The 24,402-nt window shown below is 37.3% G+C and overlaps 1 protein-coding gene across 1 annotated transcript; it reads left to right on the top strand.

Moving 5' to 3' along the window:
- The first annotated feature begins 792 nt into the window (after positions 1–792).
- Positions 793–20,188, top strand: LOC135698222 (putative uncharacterized protein DDB_G0277255). The gene is made up of 3 exons (XM_065218117.1): positions 793–960; positions 994–2,286; positions 20,094–20,188. The coding sequence occupies exons 1-3, from the start codon at positions 897–899 to the stop codon at positions 20,186–20,188; spliced, it is 1,452 nt and encodes a 483-aa protein (XP_065074189.1). The 5' UTR covers positions 793–896.
- The last annotated feature ends 4,214 nt before the right edge of the window (positions 20,189–24,402 follow it).

Below are 24,402 nucleotides of genomic sequence, written 5' to 3' on the forward strand. Positions count from 1 at the left end.
AAACAACTGTTTTTTTAGAGCCACCCTAACTCAATTCAAGAAAATAGATCTAAATCAGCCAATTTAAGAGATACAAAAAAGTTGTTTTCTACAAAGTTGCTTGAAACTAGCTTAGCTATAACTTTGCCGGAAAATGTATACCATAATTTATTCAAACAAATAAGTTAGATTTTTTATTTTAATTATAATATGAACCACCCTAGAATTCATTGTCATAAAAATGAGGGCATAACTATAAGGAACAACTTTGTAGAAGAGACTTTTAGTCTAAAGATTCAATTTCAGGCTCAAAACATATCATTCCACCTAAATCTGCATTCTGGACCACTGTGCAATGCTCAAAATCATTATTTTTAAGAAGCAGTCCGCATCGTGCTCTCTTGCCGTGCGGATCTATTTGCTTTTTGCTGAAGGAAGTGTTACTACTACCTAAAGCTACAGCAGTGCTCAACCTGTAAAAATTTTCTACCTTGTTCAACTCTTATTCCTCTTCGATCCTTGTTTGGACCCTACCCGAGGTAATCCTTCTTGGATATCGATTTGGAAAATTCCTCTTCGATCCTTCAGATTCTTATAGTAATCTGCTTGGAAGTCGATTTGGATAAAAATTTACTGCCGCCATGGCGCCTAAACGCAAAAGAAAGGGGCAAACTCTTGACCCCCCTTCTGATGAAATTAATTTGAGTAATCAATTTGATTTGCTCACGGATGATGAGAATGATCCATCATCCAAGAAAAATTCTAGTAAACTTTCCCGGCTTAATGCCAAGAAGATGTTCATCGTGTCGTCAATCAGTGCAGTCGCGTTTTCAATTCGCTCTTAACCACGTGCGTTTTCGTGGTATTTATTTTTGCATACGCTACGCTTTTAGTCTTGTGTACTGTTTTTGTTCAAAATGAGTTGTGAAATTTGCTCACTTGATTCCTCCGTCGAAACGGTAATGTGGGAATGCGTCGGATGTACGCGCACATTTCATGCCGCCTGCGTGGGAGTGCCTGTAAAACGTGGTTCGCTTCGTAAAAATGACAAAAAGATTGACACTCAATCTTATGTCATACCGTGCTGCAGTTCGTGTCAAGTGCTAGTCACAATGAACTTTGACTTCAAATTGCTAATCGATCAGCAGGCGAAACTAACCGAAATAATAAATAATAACTCAGAAGTCACACATCGCTCCGCTCAGCAAAATAATGTTGATGTTGTGCATAAAGCGATCGATCACCTCGACACTCTGCTCACCGACATAAAAAAAGAGCTGGCAGCGAATAAAAGCAGCGGTTCTACTGGAAATGTTATTGCCATTAAGAACCATATGACATCGCTAAATGATATGGCAATGCAGGCATCCAATAAAAGCATATCGACGTCATTACAAGCGATGACGTTAGGTATATCAAGTGACTTGAGATGTTTAAGCGATGAAGTTAATAAAATCTCAAGTCTCACTATGGACCTGACAACTAGTGCTCCAATGCGCAATAATCCAATGTTAGAGTTGGACATTCTGGACGAGCTGAAGTCATTATCAGCAAACATTATGACAGTACATAGTACTGCACCTTTGACTCTGTCTCCGGATTTGTGTCCCAGCCTGGACTCAGAAATAAACAATACAAATAAAAATAACAACAATAATGATGCCACTGACTCAGGATGGAGACTTCTTGGTACCCGGAAGGTGTGGAGACCAGATTGGACGGACTACGACGCTCGTGTATCGCGCCGCTTGAGTCAGCAAAAATTGGCTGACAAGGCTAAAAAATGGAGGAAGCAGAACACATCACGTCAAAATTTAGGCTACAACATCCGTAACAACAACATCCGTAATAACAACAACAACAACAACAACAACAACAACAACAACAACAACAACAACAACAACAACAACAACAACAACAACAACAACAACAACAACAACAACAACAACAACAACAACAACAACAACAACAACAACAGCAACAACAACAACAACTACAACAATAACAAAATCAACAACCAGCACCAAAATCAAAGCAGAAACGACAACTACGATGTTTACTTCTACAACAACAGTCGTAACAGGGATAATAGTGACATCAATCGCAGAAACATTGGACTGAATCGCGCCCACTTACTTCCGTCTGATAGAGAGCTTCTTGCAGTAGCGAAAGATCGCTTCTCCAGGCCACCGACTAATTATCGTCCAACGATGCAATTTCATCGAGGTGAAATTCTAAACCCATATCCGGAGCGCGAATCTCCATGTACCATTCCTGCGCCTAACCGGATGATTTCAGCTACTGCATGTGAGGCATGTTCAAGTTCATGCAGGCATTCGTGTTTTCGACTAAATTGACGAGTCATCTAGAGGAAAGTCCCAACGATGACAATGTTTTTGAAGAACTGGACAACTTTCACGATTTGACGACCTCTCGACAGCAGGAAGGAGAGGTAATTAATTTAAATAGTTTTAGTTTGCCGCCTAGTACTGAAGCACAAAATTTGGAATTGCATCGTAATGATGAAAGTAAGGAGTTGGTCATTTACTGTCAGAATTTTAATAGAATGAGAAGCGCCACCAAAGTGAATGAGATTTACAAGAAAGTTAATGCTTGCACTTTTCCTGTGATTTTAGGAACAGAAACAAGTTGGGATTCTAGTATTAATAACGAAGAAGTTTTTGGCGATCGTTTTAATGTTTATAGAGATGATCGCGATAAATTATTATCCAACAAAAAATGCGGTGGAGGTGTGTTAATAGCAGTTAGCGTGGAGTATGAATCTGAGCAAATTTCATCTTGCAAGAACAAGGAGTTTGACCATGTATGGGTCAAATTAATTATTGGTGATCGTGTTCATATTTTCGCGGTTGTGTATTTTCCACCAGAACATGCTAAAAAAGAAGCATTTGAAAAATTTTTTGGTCTTGCTAGCAGTATTATGTCGGAATTCGAGGCTGAAGCAAACGTTCACATATACGGAGATTTTAATCAACGGGCAGCTAATTTTATTGTAGATGACGAAAATGAATCCATTTTGATTCCGATTATGGGGCAAAATGAAACACTTCATACTTTGTTTGAAAAATGCGCAGAAATTGGATTGAATCAAGTAAATCATATAAAAAATCAAAATAACTGCTATTTAGATTTGCTATTTACTACCATGACTGACGATTTTTGCGTATCAGAGTCACCTTCTCCTCTTTGGAAAAATGAAGTGTTCCACACTGCTATTGAATATTCCATAATGATACTTGAAAAAACCGCAATGGTGGATAATAATTTGTCAGACCCCTATTTCGATTTCAGTAAGGCAGACTATGGAGCTATCAAAAATAAATTGAACAGTATAGATTGGCAACTTGTAATCCGTAGTCATGATACAGAACATGCAGTTGATGTATTCTATCAGATTATTTATTCTATTCTAGAACAGACAGTGCCCATGAAGCAAAAGAAAAAAGCCAATGCAAAAACACCAATATGGTACAATAGACAGATAATAAATCTTAGAAACAGAAAGCAGAAAGCTCATAAAGCGTACAAGAGAAACAAAAATGATGAAAATTTTACCTATTATCTTACTATTTGTGACCAACTTAATTTAGAAATTGAAAATGCATATGAAGAGCACAATAGAAAGATTGAAACTAACATTAAGTCAGACCCAAAATCCTTTTTTAACTATGTTAAAGAAAGGCAAAAATCCAAGAGCTTTCCATCCAAAATGCAATTAGACAGTAAGTTGGGCAATACTCCTAGTCAGATTAGTAACTTATTTGCTGACTTCTTTCAGGACGTTTATACAATTCATGATGAGAATGAGCGAGATTATCAATATTTTTCGTATCTCCCCGAGCCAATGAAGAACATCGCAGTGGATAATTTAACTCTCAAGGAAATTATACGTGGTCTTGAAACCTTGGATGCTTCAAAAGGTGCTGGACCGGATGGTTTACCACCTATTTTTTTAAAGTCACTTTCGAAGGAGCTAGCAAAACCTTTGTTCTGGCTGTTTAATTTATCCTTGGAGTCGAGTGTACTTCCTCCGATTTGGAAGGAATCATTTTTAATTCCAATTTTTAAAAGTGGTAAAAAGTCTGATGTAAAAAATTACCGTGGAGTTGCTATATTATCAAGCATTCCTAAATTATTCGAATCCATCATTAATGACAATGTATTCTTACAGATTAGGTCGGTAATTACTAGCAAACAGCACGGATTTGTTAAAGGACGATCTACAACTACCAACTTGATACATTTTGTGTCATACTGTTTAAACGCAATGGATAAAGGAAATTATGTAGAAACGCTATATACTGATTTCAGTAAAGCATTTGACAGAGTTGATATACCACTCTTGCTTTTTAAGCTATCCAAATTAGGCTTCAGTCCTAGGCTACTGAAATGGATCGAGTCGTACTTATCAAGGCGGACGCAAAAGGTAAGATTTGAAGGAAATCTGTCCACCATAGTTAATGTAACATCTGGTGTGCCACAAGGTTCACATCTTGGTCCATTACTGTTTATTTTATTTGTCAACGATATAGAACATATTTTTAAATTTCTTCATGTTTCTATATATGCTGATGACATGAAACTTTTCATGGAGATATCTAAAGCACCTGATCTTCAAATATTTCAACAAGAAATTGACGTTTTTTACACATGGTGTAAGAAAAATTTGTTAGAACTAAATATTAATAAATGCAATTCTATATCGTTCACAAGAAAGCAAGCTGTAATACACGACACAATTACTCTTGGCCAGAAAACAATCCAAAGATCCTATCAAGTCAGAGACTTAGGTGTTATCCTCGACTCCAAGTTAACTTTTGCTGATCACTACAATAACATTATCTACAAAGCAAGCAACATGCTCGGGTTCATTAAAAGATTTAGTTTGCACTTCAATGATCCCTACACAATCAAAACACTTTACGTAGCATATGTGAGGCCTCTTCTCGAATATTGTAGCATAGTTTGGGCTCCATATCATGATACACATGTAAACCGCATTGAATCAGTTCAAAAGCAGTTCTTGTTGTTCGCTCTAAGAAAGTTGGGTTGGACGAGTTTTCCACTTCCATCTTATGAATCGCGTTGTATGCTAATTAATTTAGATGAGCTCAAAAAGCGAAGAGAGTTCGCAATGATTGCTTTTATAAACGATGTGATTTCGCAAAGAGTTAACAGTCCAGAGATTTTGGAAAATATCAATTTTTATGCTCCCACTCGCTCACTGCGGAATAGAAATTTGTTTAGCATCAACAATCAAAGAACAGACTATGCCAAAAACAGCCCATTGAATAGAATGATGTCTTGCTATAATACATACTGTGAATATATTGACATAACAATGAATAAAAGTACGCTTAAAAAAACTTTCTTCACGAGGTTAGCTAGGCATCAATAATAAAATATAAATGCTATGCAAGTAATTGAAGTAAAATTGTAACAATTAGCGTTTAAGTAAAACTGTAAAACGGTCTACACTGATTGACGACTAATAATAAATAAATAAATAAAAGATTCCCCCTATTGTGATAACCACTACCGATTTCCATGCTCTTCGCATGGAACTTTTGAATTTCGTGAAAGTTAAGTTTTCACTACAAATTGGACGTCGGGGTGAATGCCGTGTATTGGCTGAAACCTTGGACGGATTTAAATGTCTTCTCAAGTATCTTACTGAGAAGAAGCACAAATTTTTTACTTACGACACCAAAACTGAACGTGTGTTCAAGGTTGTCATGAAAGGACTGCCCAGTGGTGAATCCCTGGATCAGATCAAAGATGAACTGGCAAAATTACTTGGAGTTGTGCCACTCCAAGTAATCAAAATGAAAATGAAATCCCGTCCTGGCGATTCGCGCAACGGAATTTCTAATGATTTTTATTTAGTTCACTTCAAATCTAGTGAACTAAACAACCTTAAGGCCTTAGAAAAAGCTAGCCTTATGCTCCATGTCCGAGTGAAGTGGGAACACTTCAGGAAGACTGGAGGAAATTTCCAAAACCTCACCCAGTGCCGTAAGTGCCAGGGATGGGGTCACGGAACTAAAAATTGCTACATGCCAGCTAAATGCATGAATTGTGGTGATTCCTCTCACGCAAAGGACGACTGTCCTGTGAAGGAAGATCCTAAGAAATTTAAATGTTCAAATTGTGGTGAAAACCACAAATCCAATTTTTGGGAATGTAAGACTCGCAAAGCGATCCTACAATCTCGTTCTAACCGTCAGGTAGGAAACGCTCCACGTTTCCGACCAGGTACAAATTCCTCTGCTGTTAACAACGGTCAGCGAGGAACAAATTCTACATTCGTACCCGTAGGTACAAATATCTCCCCTGCTTCAAATGTTTCATCTGTACCTACTCCCCTCGCTGCTAACAATGTTCAGCGAGTTAATGGAGCTACCTATGCTGCTATTGCAGCGGGTAGAAATCAAAATACTAACCACCGTTCTAACGGAAATTTTGACAATTTTGACTTAGGAAGCATTACTGCCCCCAAAATGGAATTTTTACAGAATTCATTAATTGACATGATTTCTGATATGCTTAAATCTAACTCCATGTTTGATGCTATTCAAACTGGAGTAAAATTTGCAAATAATATTGTCATGACTTTAAAATGCAGTAATGGATTTTAAAGCATTAAACATTTTAAGTTGGAATGCTCGATCTCTTAAAGATAATGAAGACGAGCTATTTAATTTTTTGAGAGTTCATAACGTGCATATTGCCGTTATAACTGAAACGTTCCTTAAACCTGGCCATAAGGTTAAGAAGGACTCAAATTATTTAATTTATAGAAATGATCGTCTTGATGGACCCTGTAGTGGCGTTGCCATCATTATTCATAGACGAATCAAACACAAAATACTTTCTTCATTTGAAACCAAAGTTTTTAAAACTTTGGGAGTTTCTGTTGAAACAAAATTTGGACAACTTACGTTTATAGCTGCCTATTTGCCATTTCAATGCGTAGGCCAGCAAAAGAATTTTCTCAAGGGTGACCTTCAGAAACTTACCCGTCATAGGTCTAAATTCTTCATTATTGGTGATTTTAATGCAAAACACCGCTCATGAAATAATGCTCAAAGCAATTCCAATGGTAATATTCTGTTTGATGATTGTTCTGCAGGTTATTACACTATTCAATATCCAAACAGCCCAACATGCTTTTCTTCTGCAAGAAATCCCTCAACTATTGATTTGGTCTTAACTGATTCATGTCATCTTTGTAGCCAATTGGTTACCCATGCTGACTTCGGTTCTGATCACCTTCCAGTAACTTTTGAAATATCCCAAGAAATAATTTGTAATCCCAACAGCTCTACTTTCAATTACCATAGAGCTGATTGGGAGCAGTATCGAACATTTATGGAATATAACTTCGATCCAAACATTCCTTTGCAAACCAAAGATGAAATTAATTATGCTCTTGAATCTCTGACTACTTCTATAGTTGAAGCAAGAGCTGCCTCAGTACCAAAATGCGAGGTTAAATTCGATTCAATTATAATAGACGATGATCTTCAGCTCTTGATCCGTCTTAAAAATGTCCGTAGGAGACAATATCAAAGAACACGCGATCCTGCCATGAAAGTTATCTGGCGGGATTTGCAAAAACAAATTAAAAAGCGATTCTCTGCCCTGAGGAACAAAACTTTTGAAAATAATATTTCTAAATTAGACCCGAGTTCCAAACCCTTTTGGAAACTCACAAAAATTTTGAAAAAACCTCAAAAGCCTATTCCAGCGCTTAAAGAAGGTGGTAAAATTTTGATCACAAATTTGGAAAAAGCTCAGAAACTTGCTAAGCAATTCGAGAGTTCCCATAATTTCAGTTTGGGTCTTACTAGTCCTATTGAGAATCAGGTTGCTCGGGATTTTCTGAATATTTTCTCTCGGGAAAATATTTTTGATGATTCCTGGGGGACTGATTTGGACGAAGTAAGGTCTATAACTAAAAAATTTCAAAATATGAAAGCTCCAGGTGATGATGGAATTTTCTATATCCTCATCAAAAAACTCCCAGAGAGTACCTTGTCTTTCTTGGTAAAATTATTTAACAGATGTTTCCATTTGGCATACTTTCCTGATAAATGGAAAAAATGCAAAAGTTGTTCCAATTTTGAAGCCGGATAAAAATCCAGCTGAAGCTTCTAGCTACCGTCCAATAAGTTTGCTTTCTTCAATAAGTAAACTTTTTGAAAAGATAATTTTGAATAGAATGATGCTTCACATCAATACGAACTCAATTTTTGCAGATGAGCAGTTTGGATTTCGCCATGGGCATTCAACTACTCATCAACTCTTAAGAGTTAACAATTTAATTCGTTCAAACAAATCTGAAGGCCACTCAACTGGAGTTGCTCTTCTAGACATAGAAAAAGCATTCGACAGTGTTTGGCATGAAGGTTTGATTGCTAAATTGAAAAAGTTTAATTTTCCACTTTATATTATGAAATTAGTTCAAAATTATTTAACTGACAGAACTCTTCAAGTAAATTATCAAAATTCCAAATCTAATCGACTACCTGTTAGGGCAGGAGTTCCTCAGGGTAGCATTCTTGGGCCTATATTGTATAACATTTTCACTTCGGACCTCCCTGATTTGCCTCAGGGTTGCCACAAATCTTTGTTCGCTGATGACACAGGCATTTCCGCTAAAGGAAGAAGTCTTCGTGTTATTTGCAGCAGACTTCAGAAAAGTTTATATATTTTCTCTTCTTATTTACAAAAATGGAAGATTTCTCCCAACGCTTCCAAAACTCAACTTATAATATTTCCACATAAGCCTAGAGCTTCGTTTTTGAAACCTAGTAGTAGTCACATAGTCACTATGAACGGAGTTCCAATTTCCTGGTCAAACCAAGTGAAATATCTTGGATTAATACTTGACCAAAAATTAACTTTTAAAGATCACATTGAGGGCATTCAAGCCAAATGTAACAAATATATAAAAGGTTTGTATCCTCTTATAAACAGGAAATCCAAACTTTGCCTGACGAATAAACTTCTAATATTTAAACAAGTTTTTAGACCGGCCATGCTTTACGCTGTGCCAATATGGTCTAGTTGCTGCACTACCAGGAAAAAAGCACTTCAAAGGATTCAGAACAAAATTCTGAAGATGATTTTGAAGTTGCCTCCCTGGTACAGTACAACCGAAGTACATAGAATTTCGAATGTTGAGACTTTAGCACAAATGTCCAACAAAATAATTAATAATTTCAGGCAAAAATCGTTGCAATCCTCAATTGCAACGATTAATTCCCTTTATACTTAGATAAGATTTAGTTTTAGTTTTTAATTTTAAGATATCAATTGTTATACTGACATGCAGGTTAAAAAACCTGTTTAAAATACTGAATTGCCAAGACATGAACAATGTAAAAACACTTAGATATATATCATAACAATTAAGGCTGGTACGTTACTGCAGTAACTGGAGCACCTAGGTTAAAATGAAATGTAATTTATTTTGAATTTGGAACAAATAAAGAATTAAAAAAAAAAAAAAATAAAAAAAAAAAAAAAAATATTTTTAAGAACATTACTTTTGATGTTCAGCAAACAAGAAGAACTCAGCCAGTCTCAGTTATCTTTGTCCTGAATGACCTTGAATTACAACAATCATTTGCTAAGCCTCAGGCTCCCTAATCAAGGGCCCGAGTAATTTTCCCTTTTGTCCCCCATGCCATGAGCCATTTATGAACTTACTGTCTTTGGCAAAGTTGTTAACATGACCAGGGCCTTTTGGATGATGGACGTATTAGTTCAGATTTGGACGTAGGATTACGTCTTTTGACAACATATTGCGGGTCCAATTTTGAAAAACTAAAGTAGCGGATGGATTTTAATTCTAAACAAGCCAATCGATTGAAACATTTTCTACGAATCTGCTAAAATGAACACTATTAATTTCCAATATATCACTATTGAAAATTGCACAAATGTCCAACTGTTGCAATGGTGATCCAAATTATCACCGATTGCCTGCAAAAAGGACTTTCCCTAACATAGATTTCAAAATCGAATTCCAGCCGAACGGTGCTTATTCAATCGCGTGGCGTTGAACATTACTCTTCAGTACACAACGAAAAGCTGCACTCAAGCAGAGAGCTGCAGCTCACATAATCATCCATCCACCGAAGAAGGAGGAAGAAGCCACACCGCTGTGGGCCATCTATGTCAAGCGCGTCACCCTCGTTCCAAATAACATAAAACTCGCCAGCCTCATCCGTGTTGAACACCCTAATAGCTCCGCATTACTCAACCATCACGACAAAACGGTTCTTTACAAGACCACCATAAATTATTGTTGTTTAAGAGTAAATTTTCATTAAACGTTCACTCGGCTTGCTGCCAGCCACATCACCCCCAAAGTTCTTTGATAATGTACCCAGCAACCAAACGTTTGTGGTCAAATGCGTAACCGTATTGAAGTGGTACATACAAATTCTCGCAAAGACCCAATATCACATGACCTTGTCAATTAAACAGAAACACTTCGAATTAAGGTAATTTTTTCTCCAGGACGCTAGAAAAAAAGCAAAAAAAAAAAATCTCGAATGTGTATGATTGATCGAGAATATCTCGCGATTGGAAAGTTTTAGCAAGAAATTCCTCCAATGAATTTTCATTTTTTGTATTATTTATTGAACAACCCAAAAAATCCGTGCTGTATTCGGAAATTGATGGAGAAAATGATCCTTCTTCGCCTCGACAAATGGGTTGAGACGAACCACCTTCTTTCAGATACTCAATTTGGTTTCCGTAGGGGTAAGGGAACGAACGACTGTCTCGCGTTGCTTTCCTCGGAAATTCAGTGGGCTTTTGCTAAGAAAGAGCAAATGGCTTCTGTGTTCTTGGATATCAAGGGGGCTTTTGATTCAGTATCCGTTGAAGTTCTTTCAGAGAAATTCCACGCTTGTGGATTGTCTCCATTAATGAATAATTTTTTGTACAATTTGCTGTCAGAAAAACATATGAGCTTTTCTCATGGAAACTCTACAGCTTTTCGATTTAGCTACATGGGTCTCCCCCAAGGCTCATGTTTAAGCCCCCTTTTGTACAATTTCTACGTTAGAGAAATTGATGTCTGTCTTAGTGACAATTGCACGTTGAGACAACTTGCAGATGACGGCGTAGTGTCTATCACAGGGCCAAAAGAGGTTGACCTGCAAGGACCCTTACAGGATACCTTGGACAATTTGTCTACTTGGGCTATTCAGCTAGGTATCGAATTCTCCACGGAGAAAACTGAGTTGGTCGTTTTTTCTAGGAAGCATAGCCCAGCACAACCGAAGCTTCAACTTTTGGGTAAACCGATCACTCATTCCATGTCTTTCAAATATCTTGGGGTCTGGTTCGATTCCAAATGCACCTGGAGATCCCACATTGAGTATCTGAGACGAAAATGCCAACCAAGGATCAATTTCCTTCGATCAATTACCGGAACGTGGTGGGGAGCCCATCCACAAGATCTTCTGACGTTGTACCGGACAACGATTTTATCGGTTCTAGAATATGGTAGTTTTTGTTTTCAGTCGGCAGCTAAAACCCACATCATCAAGCTGGAACGGATCCAGTATCGTTGTCTTCGTATCGCGTTAGGATGCATGCCCTCGACTCATACTATGAGTCTCGAAGTGCTGGCGGGCATGTTGCCACTATCCGTCCGTTTTTCAGAGTTATCTCTGAGGCTCCTCACCCGTTGCGAAGTAATGAACCCACTGGTGATCGAAAACTTTGAGAAGCTTCTGGAGCTAAATCCTCAAACATGTTTTATGACTTTGTACTACCTTTATTTAACACAGGATGTCAGCCCTTCAAGAAATATTCCCAATCGTGTATGCTTCTCCGATTTCGGCAATTCAGTGAATTTTGATTTATCAATGACGCAGGAAATCCGCGGAATTCCAGAGCATCATCGTCCTATGATTGCTCCGTCATTATACGCTGCAAAGTTTGGCCATGTTGATTCTGCAAGAACGTTTTTCACAGATGGATCTCTAATAGAGGAGTCCGCTGGTTTTGGTGTATTTAATGAATTTCATAGCGCCTCTCGAAAACTTGAAGCTCCTTGTTCTGTGTATGTGGCTGAACTGGCAGCAATTCACTACACTTTGGAAACTATTGCTTCACTTCTTCCACACCACTACTTTATTTTTACGGATAGTCTCAGTTCTGTCGAGGCTATCCGTTCCATTAGGCCGGTAAAGCACTTCTCGTATTTTCTCTTGAAAATACGAGAACTGCTTAGTGCTTTATCCGTGCGCTCTTTCATCATCACCTTCGCGTGGGTCCCTTCGCATTGCTCAATTTTGGGCAATGAGAAGGCGGATTCACTTGCGAGGGTGGGCGCTATGGAAGGCGACATTTATGATCGACAGATCGCCTATAGTGAATTTTTCTCTATTTATCGTCAGCAGTCGCTCGTTAGCTGGCAACATCAATGGAGTGAAGGGAGCTTGGGACGATGGCTACATTCAATTATCCCTAAGGTGTCGAAGTTTGCATGGTTCAAAGGGTTGGACTTGAGTCGAGACTTCATACGCGTGATGTCTCGTCTCATGTCCAATCACTATTGTCTAAACGCTCACTTGTTCCGTGTGGGGTTGGGAGACAGCAATCTCTGTGAATGTGGACAAGGTTACCAGGACGCTGATCACATCCTTTGGTCTTGTGCGGAGTATCGTGGAGTCAGATCACATTTTTATGATTCCCTTCGGGCTCGAGGTAGACAACCTAATGTTCCAGTTCGGGATATTTTGGCTAGACGCGATCTGGAGTTTATGAAACTCATATATGTTTACTTTAAGGATATTAACCTTAGATTGTAAGTTTGATTAACCTTGTGTTTAGTTTGTATTTTGTACGTGTGGGTTTTTTTTTCAATGTTTGTTTTCAAGATGAATAGAAATAATTTCATGCTTTAGGATTAATTAAATAGTTGTATCGTAAACCACATTTCAAACCTCCTTCTTCCCTTTTCCCATCAAAAAAATTGTAAATCTCCACTAACCTCGAGACAACCGCGAGTACTCGGTCCAGTTCCTTTAACTTTAAATTTAAGACAGTAATAATGTATAACGCAAAGGATAACTCGGCTCTGTAAAGTTTATTCGATTGAGCCTGTACAAATAAAGTAATTACAAAAAAAAAAAAAAAAAAAATCCGTGCTTTTTGTGCACGACGATGCGCAATATTGTCATCAGAAATCGAGGCGTTTCCGTGATGGAAAACACTGTCGCCGACATTTGATACCGAGCACGTAATCCTCCGTCAAATCTACGGTTGTGAAATTTATGTGTAAGCTGTATCTTGAGTTTTTGATCATCTACATTGAAAAAAATTCTTTGTTTTTCCGTCGCGTAAAACCTCCCGTCGTTTAATTTTGAGCTATATACCGCATTAACAACGAAATTGTTTAAAAGCTTGTATACAACATTGCTCATTTATCCGATATTGCGCTTACATTTATATGAACTATCGTGTGAATTGTCATGCTTTTTTCAAACGGTTATGCAAGTTGCTTACTTCGGGAAAGTTGTTCTGGTGACCAATTCCACCTGGATGATACATAAAAAGTTCAGAATTTCATCACAAAATAAGCTCATGAATTCATGATTCCACAATATCATAACAATAGCAAATTATGTTTTGATTTTAACTTGTTATAGTGCTCAACTTACCTGTAACATAATAAGATATGGATAGTAAAATTTGATATTATTTTCCTATTTATCTCTACCCAGGAATGGACAACATTGGCCTGAATCCGATCGACTTTGTTTATTTGTCAACTTGTCACTCCCAACATACAGGGTGCGTGACGAATTTTTGCAGTAAATTTCAAATAGTAATTTCTCATGCTTGTGCATCATGATTTAGATATATTTGACAGCACTGGATAGCTTATTCTGTTAGGTGTAAGATTTAAACAAACAATGTTGAGTAAACGTAAAGATGTCGAAACAAGAGAGCAATCTGTCAGCCGTTGTCGCTTTGTTGCGCGCCGGAGTATGCATGAAAGAAATAATTCGGTCGGTAAATGTGTCTGAAAGAACAGTGTATAATATTAAAAAAGGCTTGGGAAAGTGATAAGACGGAGCACCTGCTCATACTGCTAATAAAGCACAGAAATGGCTTACGGAAAATATTTCGTAAATTTGGGAGGAAGAAATTTGGCCCCCAAGCAGTCCCGATATCAATCCGTTGGATTATTTTGTATAGGGCGTCGTCCAACGGGATACCAATAGAACCCCTCACACCACACTTAAGTCGCTAAAAGCTAAAATCAAGGCAGTGATGACATCTATGGATCGAAATATTTTAAAACGTGCATACTGCAGTTTCCGGAAGCGTCTAACTACAGTCGTCGAAAGGGAAGGCAATTTTTTTGAATAAATTTACTTACAACTTCCATATGTTGCGAAAGAAAATAAATCGCACAAAATTCATTGCTAGAATAACTAACTGGTGTATTTTTTCTCAAATATGCCATTTACTGCAAAAATTCGTCACGCACCCTGTAGTTTACAAATTTATGGGTAGGTTCAGTTTTCAGTTCAGGTTTCATTACAGATTCAATCCGAATTTGGGTAGTTTTGAAATAGCGTGTATAAGCCGCTTTAAAGTCTGGTCCAATTAGAATCTGATCACATAAAATCAGGTATTTCTCGGGATTGATTTGACGTACGAAAAATGTAATTTAGTCAAAATGAAGGTATTTTATTGTACTTCGTGTTCTTTTGCCGCACACTGGACTGGTCAACCTCAGCGGCCATTTTTTTTCCAAAATCGAGCCATCTGTGCTGCATCTTGAGTCATATTTCAAGTTTTCTTTAACTTCCGCTCCCAATACTTTTCGATTGAGCGGAATTGCGGGCAGTTGGGTGGATTGATATTCTTGTCGATGAGATCCACCTTATTGTCACGACACCACTAACCCCCAGCTGTAGTTAAAGCTTGTCAAATCTGGCCAGAACTTCACTGGACCACTGGAGCCTTCAGTGTTGGGAAAATATCAAAAAATCAAGTCTGCCATCGGTGAAGAGTAAAAATAGATAGCAAACTATACTTTCTCTGTCTAAGAAAACGATGTGTAACGGAATAATTTTTGTGTCGAGTCAACTCTCAGCTTGGTTTTTGCACGTTGTGAATAGTCTCACAATATCAAAGGAGCTTGTAAAATCAATATCACGCGTGATATTGCGAGCGCATGAGAGCGGAAAAATATCAATTGATTGCTGTTTTTGCCAACACTGGGAGCCTTAATAAAACGTAGTAGGGTAGGAAGGGGCAAGATCGCCACCCGGGGCAAGTTGAGCACCCTTCAATTTTACATTAAAAATCATATATTTTTCAAAATTGTGCCTAAAATGATCCTACGATGCAACGTTCCAAAAATGGTTTAGAAATATTTAATAACTACCGAGAAATTGAAGATAATTTGCCGAATGAAGAAAATCCTCTCTTTATAATGATAATTGACTATTGCTGTTTTTTATTGTTACAACTTTCAAATGTTTCAACTTCGTGATAAACTAATAGGAATACCTATATATATAAAAATGAATTTCTGTCTGACCCTTATATACTCGGAAACTACTGAACCGATCGGCGTGAAAATTTGTATGCTGGGGTTTTTGGGGCCGGGAAAGGTTCCTATGATGGTTCGAGACCTCTCCCCTCTCTGTAGGGGGGGGGGGGGGCTCCCATACAAATGAAACATAAATTTTAGCATAACTCGAGAACTATTCAAGCTAATGGAACCCAATTTGGTATGTGAAAGTCATAGGTGGTAGCCCCTTGGATAAGGGGAGAGGGGCTACGTACAGTAATGCATGCCTTTTTTTTAATTGGCGCATAAACTCAAGCTAATATTGAATCCCGAGCAAGGCCGGGCACACTCAGCTAGTAGGAATATAAAAACTCAAAAATATCATAAAATAACAAATTCTGCTATAGCTGCTATAGTTTTCTCTAATATATCATCGAAAAAATGGATTTTTTTTTAAATAGCATTAATGTTTATGGTAAATTCTGGTAAATTCTATCAGAAAGTGAATTCAAGTTGGGTACGTTTGTCGTGATCGATCAGAAAGTGTTCCAGGGTTATTCAGGAATAATTTCTGAAAGATGTCTGATCATTTGATAAGGTTTTCTCTAATATATCATAAAAAAAATTAAAATAATATTAATTTTTATTTAAATCAATGGTAAATTCTATCAGAAAGGGAGTTCCAGTTAGGTACGTTGGTCATGTTCAATCATCAAGTGTTCCAGGGATATTCAGGAATAATTTCTGAAAGATATCTGATCATTTGATCAGGTTTTCTCTAATGTATCTTAAAAAAATGGATTTTTTAAAATAATATTAATTTTTATTTAAATCACTGGCAGATTCTATCAGAAACTGATTTCCAGTAAGGTAAGTTGGTCAATGACCGATCAGAAAGTTATCAAGGAATTTCCCATGATGGAGTTTTCCAAGCAGGACCGTGCGTTTCCATGATTATTCATGAAATTAACGGTTTTGTTCGAAATTAGTATATTTTTAAGGGATGCATATAAAAAAAAACCTGTGTTTGTCCTCAAATAGGCTAGAATGCACTTAAATATAATGTTTTTTATATGAAATCAAGCTTAAATTTTTCGAGAAATCCAATTCCGTGCCCAGAATTCATATATAAACCGATTTAAACAGTTTAGTGAAAATAAGACGTACGTTAATAATGAATTACAGATTCGTAAAGTACGCATTTGGTACGTCACATTTCCATAGAAATCTGGTCGATCGACTTGGTCATGGCTTAAATCGTATGTCTATCCAGTGGGACTCGGGTTTTCCAGGAAGCTTTGAGGTACGTTCAAAATCCTTGAAGGTGCGCTATGGTACGCTATTGGTACATTCCGAAACACGTATCAACTTTAAAATTCGTTAAGTTTGTCCCGCTGTATAGATTGACGTAGGTGTGCAAGATCAATTTTGTTTTCTCGTCTTCCATCTAGTACAACTTTTTTAATACTGCACGTATCGAGACGAAACTTTAACCACTGAAACACGTGTACTTTCCAAACATATCGAGGTCAAAACATTCAAAGTCCGACCACTAGAGGCGCTGATATAGAATAAATAAAGTGTCTGGATTCTAGGTGGACCAGACTTTTTTGTTTCAATTGTAGGAACTTTTAACAAACATCAACACTTTCCCAATATTTTAACTATCTACGTAGTTCATGGATAGCTTCAATCTACAAATTTCCGCAAATCTCAAAGTTTTGATGACGTTTTAAGTCCAAAATTTCTTCAAAGCTCAGGAATAATATGTTTATGATTTAAAGAATCAAAGATTTAGTTTTTAGGATGGTGAACGTGGAAAATTGAGAAATAATTTAGGATTGATGGATTTTTAAGTTCACAGACATGGACACAGAAAATATCATCATATAAAAAATAAATTCTCTGCTATAGCAAAAAATGCGAGATCTCATCATAATAGGCCTTTTTAATGCACCACCAACGTAGAGAGCACCACGCGAGTTCAAGAGGAAACGTCAACCAAACCGTTTGTTTACATCAGAAGAACGATTCTTCACAACGCAAATTAAATCATTTTTCATTGAACATCTTGTCAGTTTTCATAGGTAATTGTCTTATTTTACGAGTTTCTACACATCTGAACTAATCTGCACCTAAACTATTCACATACAAGAAATCCGGAAGATCATAACCACTAAGGCACTATTGGAATTTTGCAAAATATTCCTGGAAACTTGCAAAAATGGTACAGAATGAAATGTTTCAACTATATATCAAGATTTCGAGCATCTCAGATGCATCAATTTATCAGGAAAAGTGAAAAAGTGTTCCGCTTCCAATGTCTCACGGCAAAAATTTGTGCTCACCACACTCTGCCTATGCTTCGGTCGTCACTTTGATTATTCATTAGCTGTCAAATTTACTTTTGAGAATAATCCTTAAATACTTTCCAAAATAATCCTTAAATAATTTCAAAACAAAAAATCCACGCAAGGAGAGGAGAAGGTTTAAAACTTCAAAAACTGTCATTCCAACTCAAATGTATTGAAAGTTGTGGTCAATGACACCGATTTTATTCAAACTTTGACAAAATGCTTTTCTCGATATTCTAAGGAATTGCATTTTTGGATTTTACTCAAAAATGCTTGGTTTCCTCTCGGCTACAACCCTGGATTTTGTGATTTTTAGAAATTATATCTTTGAATAGAGATTACTCCGCAACCAAACAAGTAATCTTGACCCACCGTTTTGGCGAGTTTTAAAGGAAAATCAAATGGATTACTCACAATTTGATTTGTGATATTCAAACTACAGTAAAGAGCCAGATTATTGGATAGTACCCAAATCATACCGCGCGAAATTTATTGTTTTTCATTATATTGACCTGAAATTTCCTCCACATGTTTGAAAAGCTATGCACTAAGTAGATGTGTTCTGAAAAGAAAATGATATGAAAATATGGTACACACTTAATTTTTTCGCCGAGATTCCAACAGCCGAGTAGTTCTGCAATTTATTTTGCTGAGATTCAGTCAAACGATTGCCGAGACTCAGCTAACAAATATCATATTGCTGAGATATCAGCTAACAAACAGATATTTTGCAGATATATCAGCAAAAGTAAATGCCGAGGTAACCGGCTGTTGGAGATTTTACCGAGCTAGATTAAGTGTGTATATGAGATATGGCAAGATGAGTGACTAGGAAATTTTGAGCTTTTCAGTCGGAAAATCACTACATTTTATCTTTGAATAGAGATTACTCCGCAACCACATAAATTTTGTATTAGGGTGGTTCAAAATGTCGATTTTGCGATCATTAAAAAAAAATCTGGTCATTTGGTTTTGAACTGAGTGTATTTCAAAGTTTTAAGGAGCATTTCATCGTTTTCATGGCACAAAACCCATTTTCTCGTTTTGTCCCAAGTAACATTTGAATTTTTATTGAATACTACAAAGCTGCTATGAAACAACATCCATAAAACCCTGGTCAAGGCTGCTTTGCCATTGATGCATTCACCAAAACATCATTGATGCTAGAATTTGTCTAGTTGGCCCACCCTGGAGAAAGTTCTAAAAGGTGTATTTTCGAAGCTCTTCAAGATTGATTTACTGCAAAATGGTTGTATGATAAACGCACTGAGAACCATTTCAAACCCGTATTTAAGCTACAATAAAAACTATTTAGCAACAATTAAAACCATTATCCGAGCCATTTACCCTAGCCGCTTGCTAAGTCCACTAGAAACACAACAATCAAGATAAAAAAGGATCCATGAATACCATCCGATCTTGTCGAAATAATTAACATTAAAACTGATCGTATAAAAATCCTGCCAAATTTCCAAAATTATAAAACAGTTCTCATGAAGTGGCCTAATTTTCGGTGCCATATAAAATATGATGTGAAATGAACGTGAAAACATCGAAAAACTTGAGTCCGCCCACGGAAAACATCGATTTTACTATTTTTTTTACTTTAAGAAAAAAATATAGGTATTCTTCAGATCAATCATTAAGCTTAATCTAAATTTTTGTTTTCCATGATTTTTGCATTCTAAATATTTTCTCATTGCTAAATTGACTAAAATAAAGTTATATCCATGGAAATATAGATTGAAAATCGAAGATCGTAAAAAACAAACAAAATAATTGTAAAATGGCGGAAGCATAACAATTGTATTTATCTAAATCCATTTTCCTTGATCCTAATACCCCAGACAGACTATGGGTTATATCATGTAATATAGGCTGTCTTGCAATGAGCACTCATACATCTAGTTTTCACTGGAAATCCTATATATGAGTGCTCATTGCAAGACAGCCTATATTACATGATATAAGCCATAGTCTGCACAGGGTATAACCCGTCCAGATTTATGGCAGCATTTAAGGCGGCAATGTTGCCTTCAAAATGTTAAACGTCAAAGTTTGTTTATCTTTCGATAGTTGCGCTGTGCGATTCAGCGTTCTTCCAGGCGATTCTCTACCGATGGCTTGGAAGCAGTTACTCCGAAAGTGTTCACAACATTTCGCATTTCGCACAGCTGTTGTAACCTGGATTATTCCCGAAAAGATCCCCTTCTTCCGGATGGTTCTGGAAGTGCACCATCAAACGATGCAGGAATGTACGGTTGAATGAAATTTTTCGAAGAGATGACCCTTTTGCCGAATAAAATCACAGCTATGGATCGGAAACCAACTAGTGTCCGCTAACTGACAGTTTCAGTGGTTTGCTTTCGGTACTGACGCAAGTTATACCGATCATCATCTATTCGCAAGGTCTGGAGATGGCTGTTTAGATACTGATTTGACAATGTTTTATGATGAAGTAATGAAATTGGGTTGTTAGCGGAATGCTTAAATAAAACAGCAAAAAAGGTTATCTTCCATTTAATTCCACTTAATTAATTTTGGTATCCATGACAGATACGTATTTCGACTACAATGTGCAGTCTTCATCAGTGTCATTCCCACTAAAAACTATTCAAAATCTAACCCCCTTTTTTTAATGTTTTATGAATTTGAGGACTACGCTCACTTCACTCTTATCCACTAGATGTTCAGTCGTTGATGGTACCCGTTCCGCCGGACGTGCTGGTTCTTCTAAAGAACTAAATGTTACTGAAATCAACTTCCCTTCGGTCGTTAGCATCGCTTGAATTTTTCCTCCTACTTCGTTTATCCTTCGAGATATCCTTGTCATAAATTTGGCTTTTATTCACTATGAGGATCCATCGTTAAAGTTCAATTTTTAAACAGAGGAGACTTTTTGATACACTTTAAAAAGCCTTAAAGGCAACAATATATGCCTTTTGCTCTCATTTAAAACCTAATGGTTTTATGGTTGCTTTTATAATGATAGAACACGTTTATAGAGTTTGTTTATCAAGACATTAATAAAAAATCGCTGATGAAGTTTATGATTGATTTAAAGAACAGTTTTATGGTGGGATTGAGAGCTACTTAAAATTTAATTTTAAAACAATACAGTTTTTTACTTCTTGCCAGACTGTAAAAGGTTTTTAAAACAGCAAAAAGGTGAACTACTGAGCAGGAACGTTTTACACTGAGAAATTCTGTATTTAAACTAAATGGATTATTCATTTCCCTTATAAAACCATCATAAATCAGAGTGGATGCCAAATGATTGCAAAATTGTTACTTGGGGTATCATTTGCGCCGATTTTACTACAAGAATCTAGGCCACCATTCAAAAGCAATTACCAAAAGCAATCAATATACAGTTGTCCGGGAAGCTACTTAATGGTCTGTCAGCACTGCTAACTATCCAAACCAGATGATTCTGACGTAGATTTACCATTTCACTTTTACACCTTTGCAAAGTGTGAGTCCTACTTTTCTATTCTTAGCATCCGTGAACCGGCAATGCACCAACAAAATAAATCCATCCTTCTGTCTAAACTGGATGATTCATAACTGGTGACTGTATGCCGTATATCCTACACTTCATTCGACAGTTTCATAGAAACGGTCACATCGGAGTCCGAGGCATTTGGAAATCACCGCGAGACAAATTTCCGTCACCATGGTTTTAAAATATTTTTCCTTTTATTCATGAAGTTTCATTTTCGCTGGTGTGAGCTGTGGCCGCTTTTTCCTTTCGTGATGGCTTACCACCGTCCAAACCAAACTGTTGACGACGACGATACCGTTGGCTCTGTGAGTGAGGATGCTGTGACGAAAAACGGGATCAGCCAACAACACAGCGCTGTGAGGATGATGCGGGAAATGGTAAACGCAATTTTTCGCCGGTTGTGTTTGCCTAGCGTAACGCAGTTGAATTCACCAAGAGGTATAGAAATCGGGATTAAAATTTCCCTTGACTTGTCCGCTCGAAGCGACGATGTTTCTCTGGATTATTTTGAAATCGTTTTAAAATTTTCAGATGATTTTGAAAATTATAAAAAAAGATCAAATATGCCAGCTTATCATAGGAAATCAACATTTTTGTTTTCAACCAAATCCAACGATTCAAACACCGTTTACGGCAACCAGGCACCTGCCAAACCGCGCTGTAGTGATGGCTGAAAATATGGGTCAAACCGTTTTCGCTCGCCGCACTCGACACGAAAGCGGGAAATGGTCAACGCTTGAAAATTTGTCGAAAGTCGCGCGCTCTTTTCAAACGGGTCGGAAAGTTTGTTTTCGGCGAGCGCTCTTGATGACGACGAAAGAAGGGATCCACGCTACAAAATGCACCACCGACCGACCGACTGACCGACCAAACGGTATGATCCATGGCCCGTGGATGAACATGAAGTGGTGAAAAATGATGCCACTCTGAGTCTTTTGCCCTCGTCAGCCATATCAACAAAACGGTTCATCGAGAGCCGGCGAACAGTTGGGCGTGGGTAGAACGAGGTTGCGATGATGGCGTCCAACAGTCCTGTCGAAAACTCCCGAGACGCGTGTTGCATAATTATAATACGGTCATTAATATATGAAGTCGAACTCAAGAGTACTGTTTCCGTTGGAACGGGGACGGTGGCGTTTTGCAATGCGCTTAAAAGGGTTTTAAATAGCTTCCGATAATTGGTGACGCGTTGCGTACATTGAATGAGTAATTGTCATTGGTCATTACAATTAAGACATGTTTTCTTTATGTATTTTGGATAACATGTAGTCTTGCTAAATATTTGAAAGGAAACTAGATTTTATGTGTGAATTTGGTGCTGTATTAATTCATCCTATTTTATTTCGCTTTAGCATATAATTGATCTAACGGGACAGCTTCGTGGGTGATAAACTGAATGCATCAACCAGAATGGTTAAATGGTCGAAAATAGAGTTAATATATAGCGAAATTATGCAATTATATCTTACTTATACTATTTTGCTAATACTGCTATTACGTAAGATTTCAAAAATAGATTTTCTTACGTTTCACCAAAACGGCGCCGGTGGTGTAGTGGTAAGCGTGATTGCCTCTCACCCCAGCAGGCCTGGGTTCAATACCAGTCGGCACCGCCGGGATGTTCTGAGGCATAACATCTCTGATCACGCCTTCCTTCGGATGGGAAGTAAAGCCGTTGGTCCCCGGTTCATGAGTTGATGAGTCGATAGGTAGGGTCCAGGTGTGGGAGCTGCCTTCCTGGCACGTCGGTAGCATTGATGCCCAGCACGGAAAACAAGATCGACGGAAAAAACAAACCAAAGGAAAAAAAAAAAAAAAATGCAAATTAAATTTTATGAAGATAATTTTTAGACTGAATTGTTTTTATCTGAAGCCATTTTGCATGAACTTTGTCCTTTCTAACGATACCAGATATACCGATAGGAAAAAAGTTTTTCACGATTTAATTTGAATTGAATCTTAAGCGATAAAAAAGCAAACCCTCTCACTGTTTGTAATCTGACACAATAGTTGTCGATGTTTCTTTTGCACTCCTTCTTATGCAATGGAAACATCTCAGCTGATTTCTAGCAGGAAGGAAACACCCCACTGGAGAGGGACATTTCAAACAGAAGGCAGAGAGGAGCCACCAGGCTATCGATGTGTTGCTTGAGAAAGACGGAAGGAACTCCATCAGATCCAGGCTTAAATGAAGACTTCAGTTGCGAAGCCACCCTAGTTATCATAGCGAGGTCGGTGTTGATAGCTGCCAAAGATTGACCAGACATTGGAACATTACTGGTTGCTAGAGAAACCTGAGATTATGCACAACAAATTGGTCCAAGCCCGCTAATTGATTCAACTGCTATGCAATAAGTTATTAACTTATAATTTAGGCCAAGAACTCCACGCATAACACCCCTCCCCCCATATATCAGCAACAATATATATATATATATTTTTTTTAATATAATTTGTAAAATCAAGTCTCAATGTATGTTTCAAGGTCTCCGAAACTTTTCCGAAATTTATCTTAAGTTGTATATTTAACCAAGAAATTATTTGCTGATCAGTGGGGAGCAGGAGGTTGTAAAGTTTTCGTACACTTATGTCCATGCCAGAAATTTAATAAAATTGATTTATAATTTAAATGAAAAAGGTGAGCAAGATCAACCAGATTGGAGATCGAATTCATGTCTAAGATTTCAAAATGTTTTTTTGCCTATGTTGCGATGGATGCTGCTTTGTTATGATTAAAATAATTAAAACATAAAATTTTAGCATCAGTCTCTGTGTACCGTTTTTTGGCACATCCTCCTAGTATTTTCAACTAAGGCTAACCAATGTATTCATCCATAATTGCAAACACGATAGCTCAATAGCGGTTTTCCACATGCTACCACTGAATTGCACCGAATTGGAAAGTTTATTTGTTTACGTATGGTGGAGAGAATAGAAAAATCAACTCGATTGAACTAATAACAAACCTTCGAATGCTG

This window comes from Ochlerotatus camptorhynchus, unplaced genomic scaffold, assembly GCF_037179485.1.
Source record: "Ochlerotatus camptorhynchus isolate MF236.1 unplaced genomic scaffold, CSIRO-AGI_Acam_v1.1 ptg000008l, whole genome shotgun sequence".
NCBI classification, from domain to species: domain Eukaryota; kingdom Metazoa; phylum Arthropoda; class Insecta; order Diptera; family Culicidae; genus Ochlerotatus; species Ochlerotatus camptorhynchus.

Coding starts and splice junctions, on each gene's coding strand:
- LOC135698222 (XM_065218117.1), top strand. CDS start 897: ATGAGTTGTGAAATTTGCTCACTTGATTCCTCCGTCGAAACGGTAATG. Junction 961..993: donor AATGTGGGAATGCGTCGGAT/GTACGCGCACAT, acceptor CCTGCGTGGGAG/TGCCTGTAAAACGTGGTTCG. Junction 2,287..20,093: donor GATGATTTCAGCTACTGCAT/GTGAGGCATGTT, acceptor CATTTCGCACAG/CTGTTGTAACCTGGATTATT.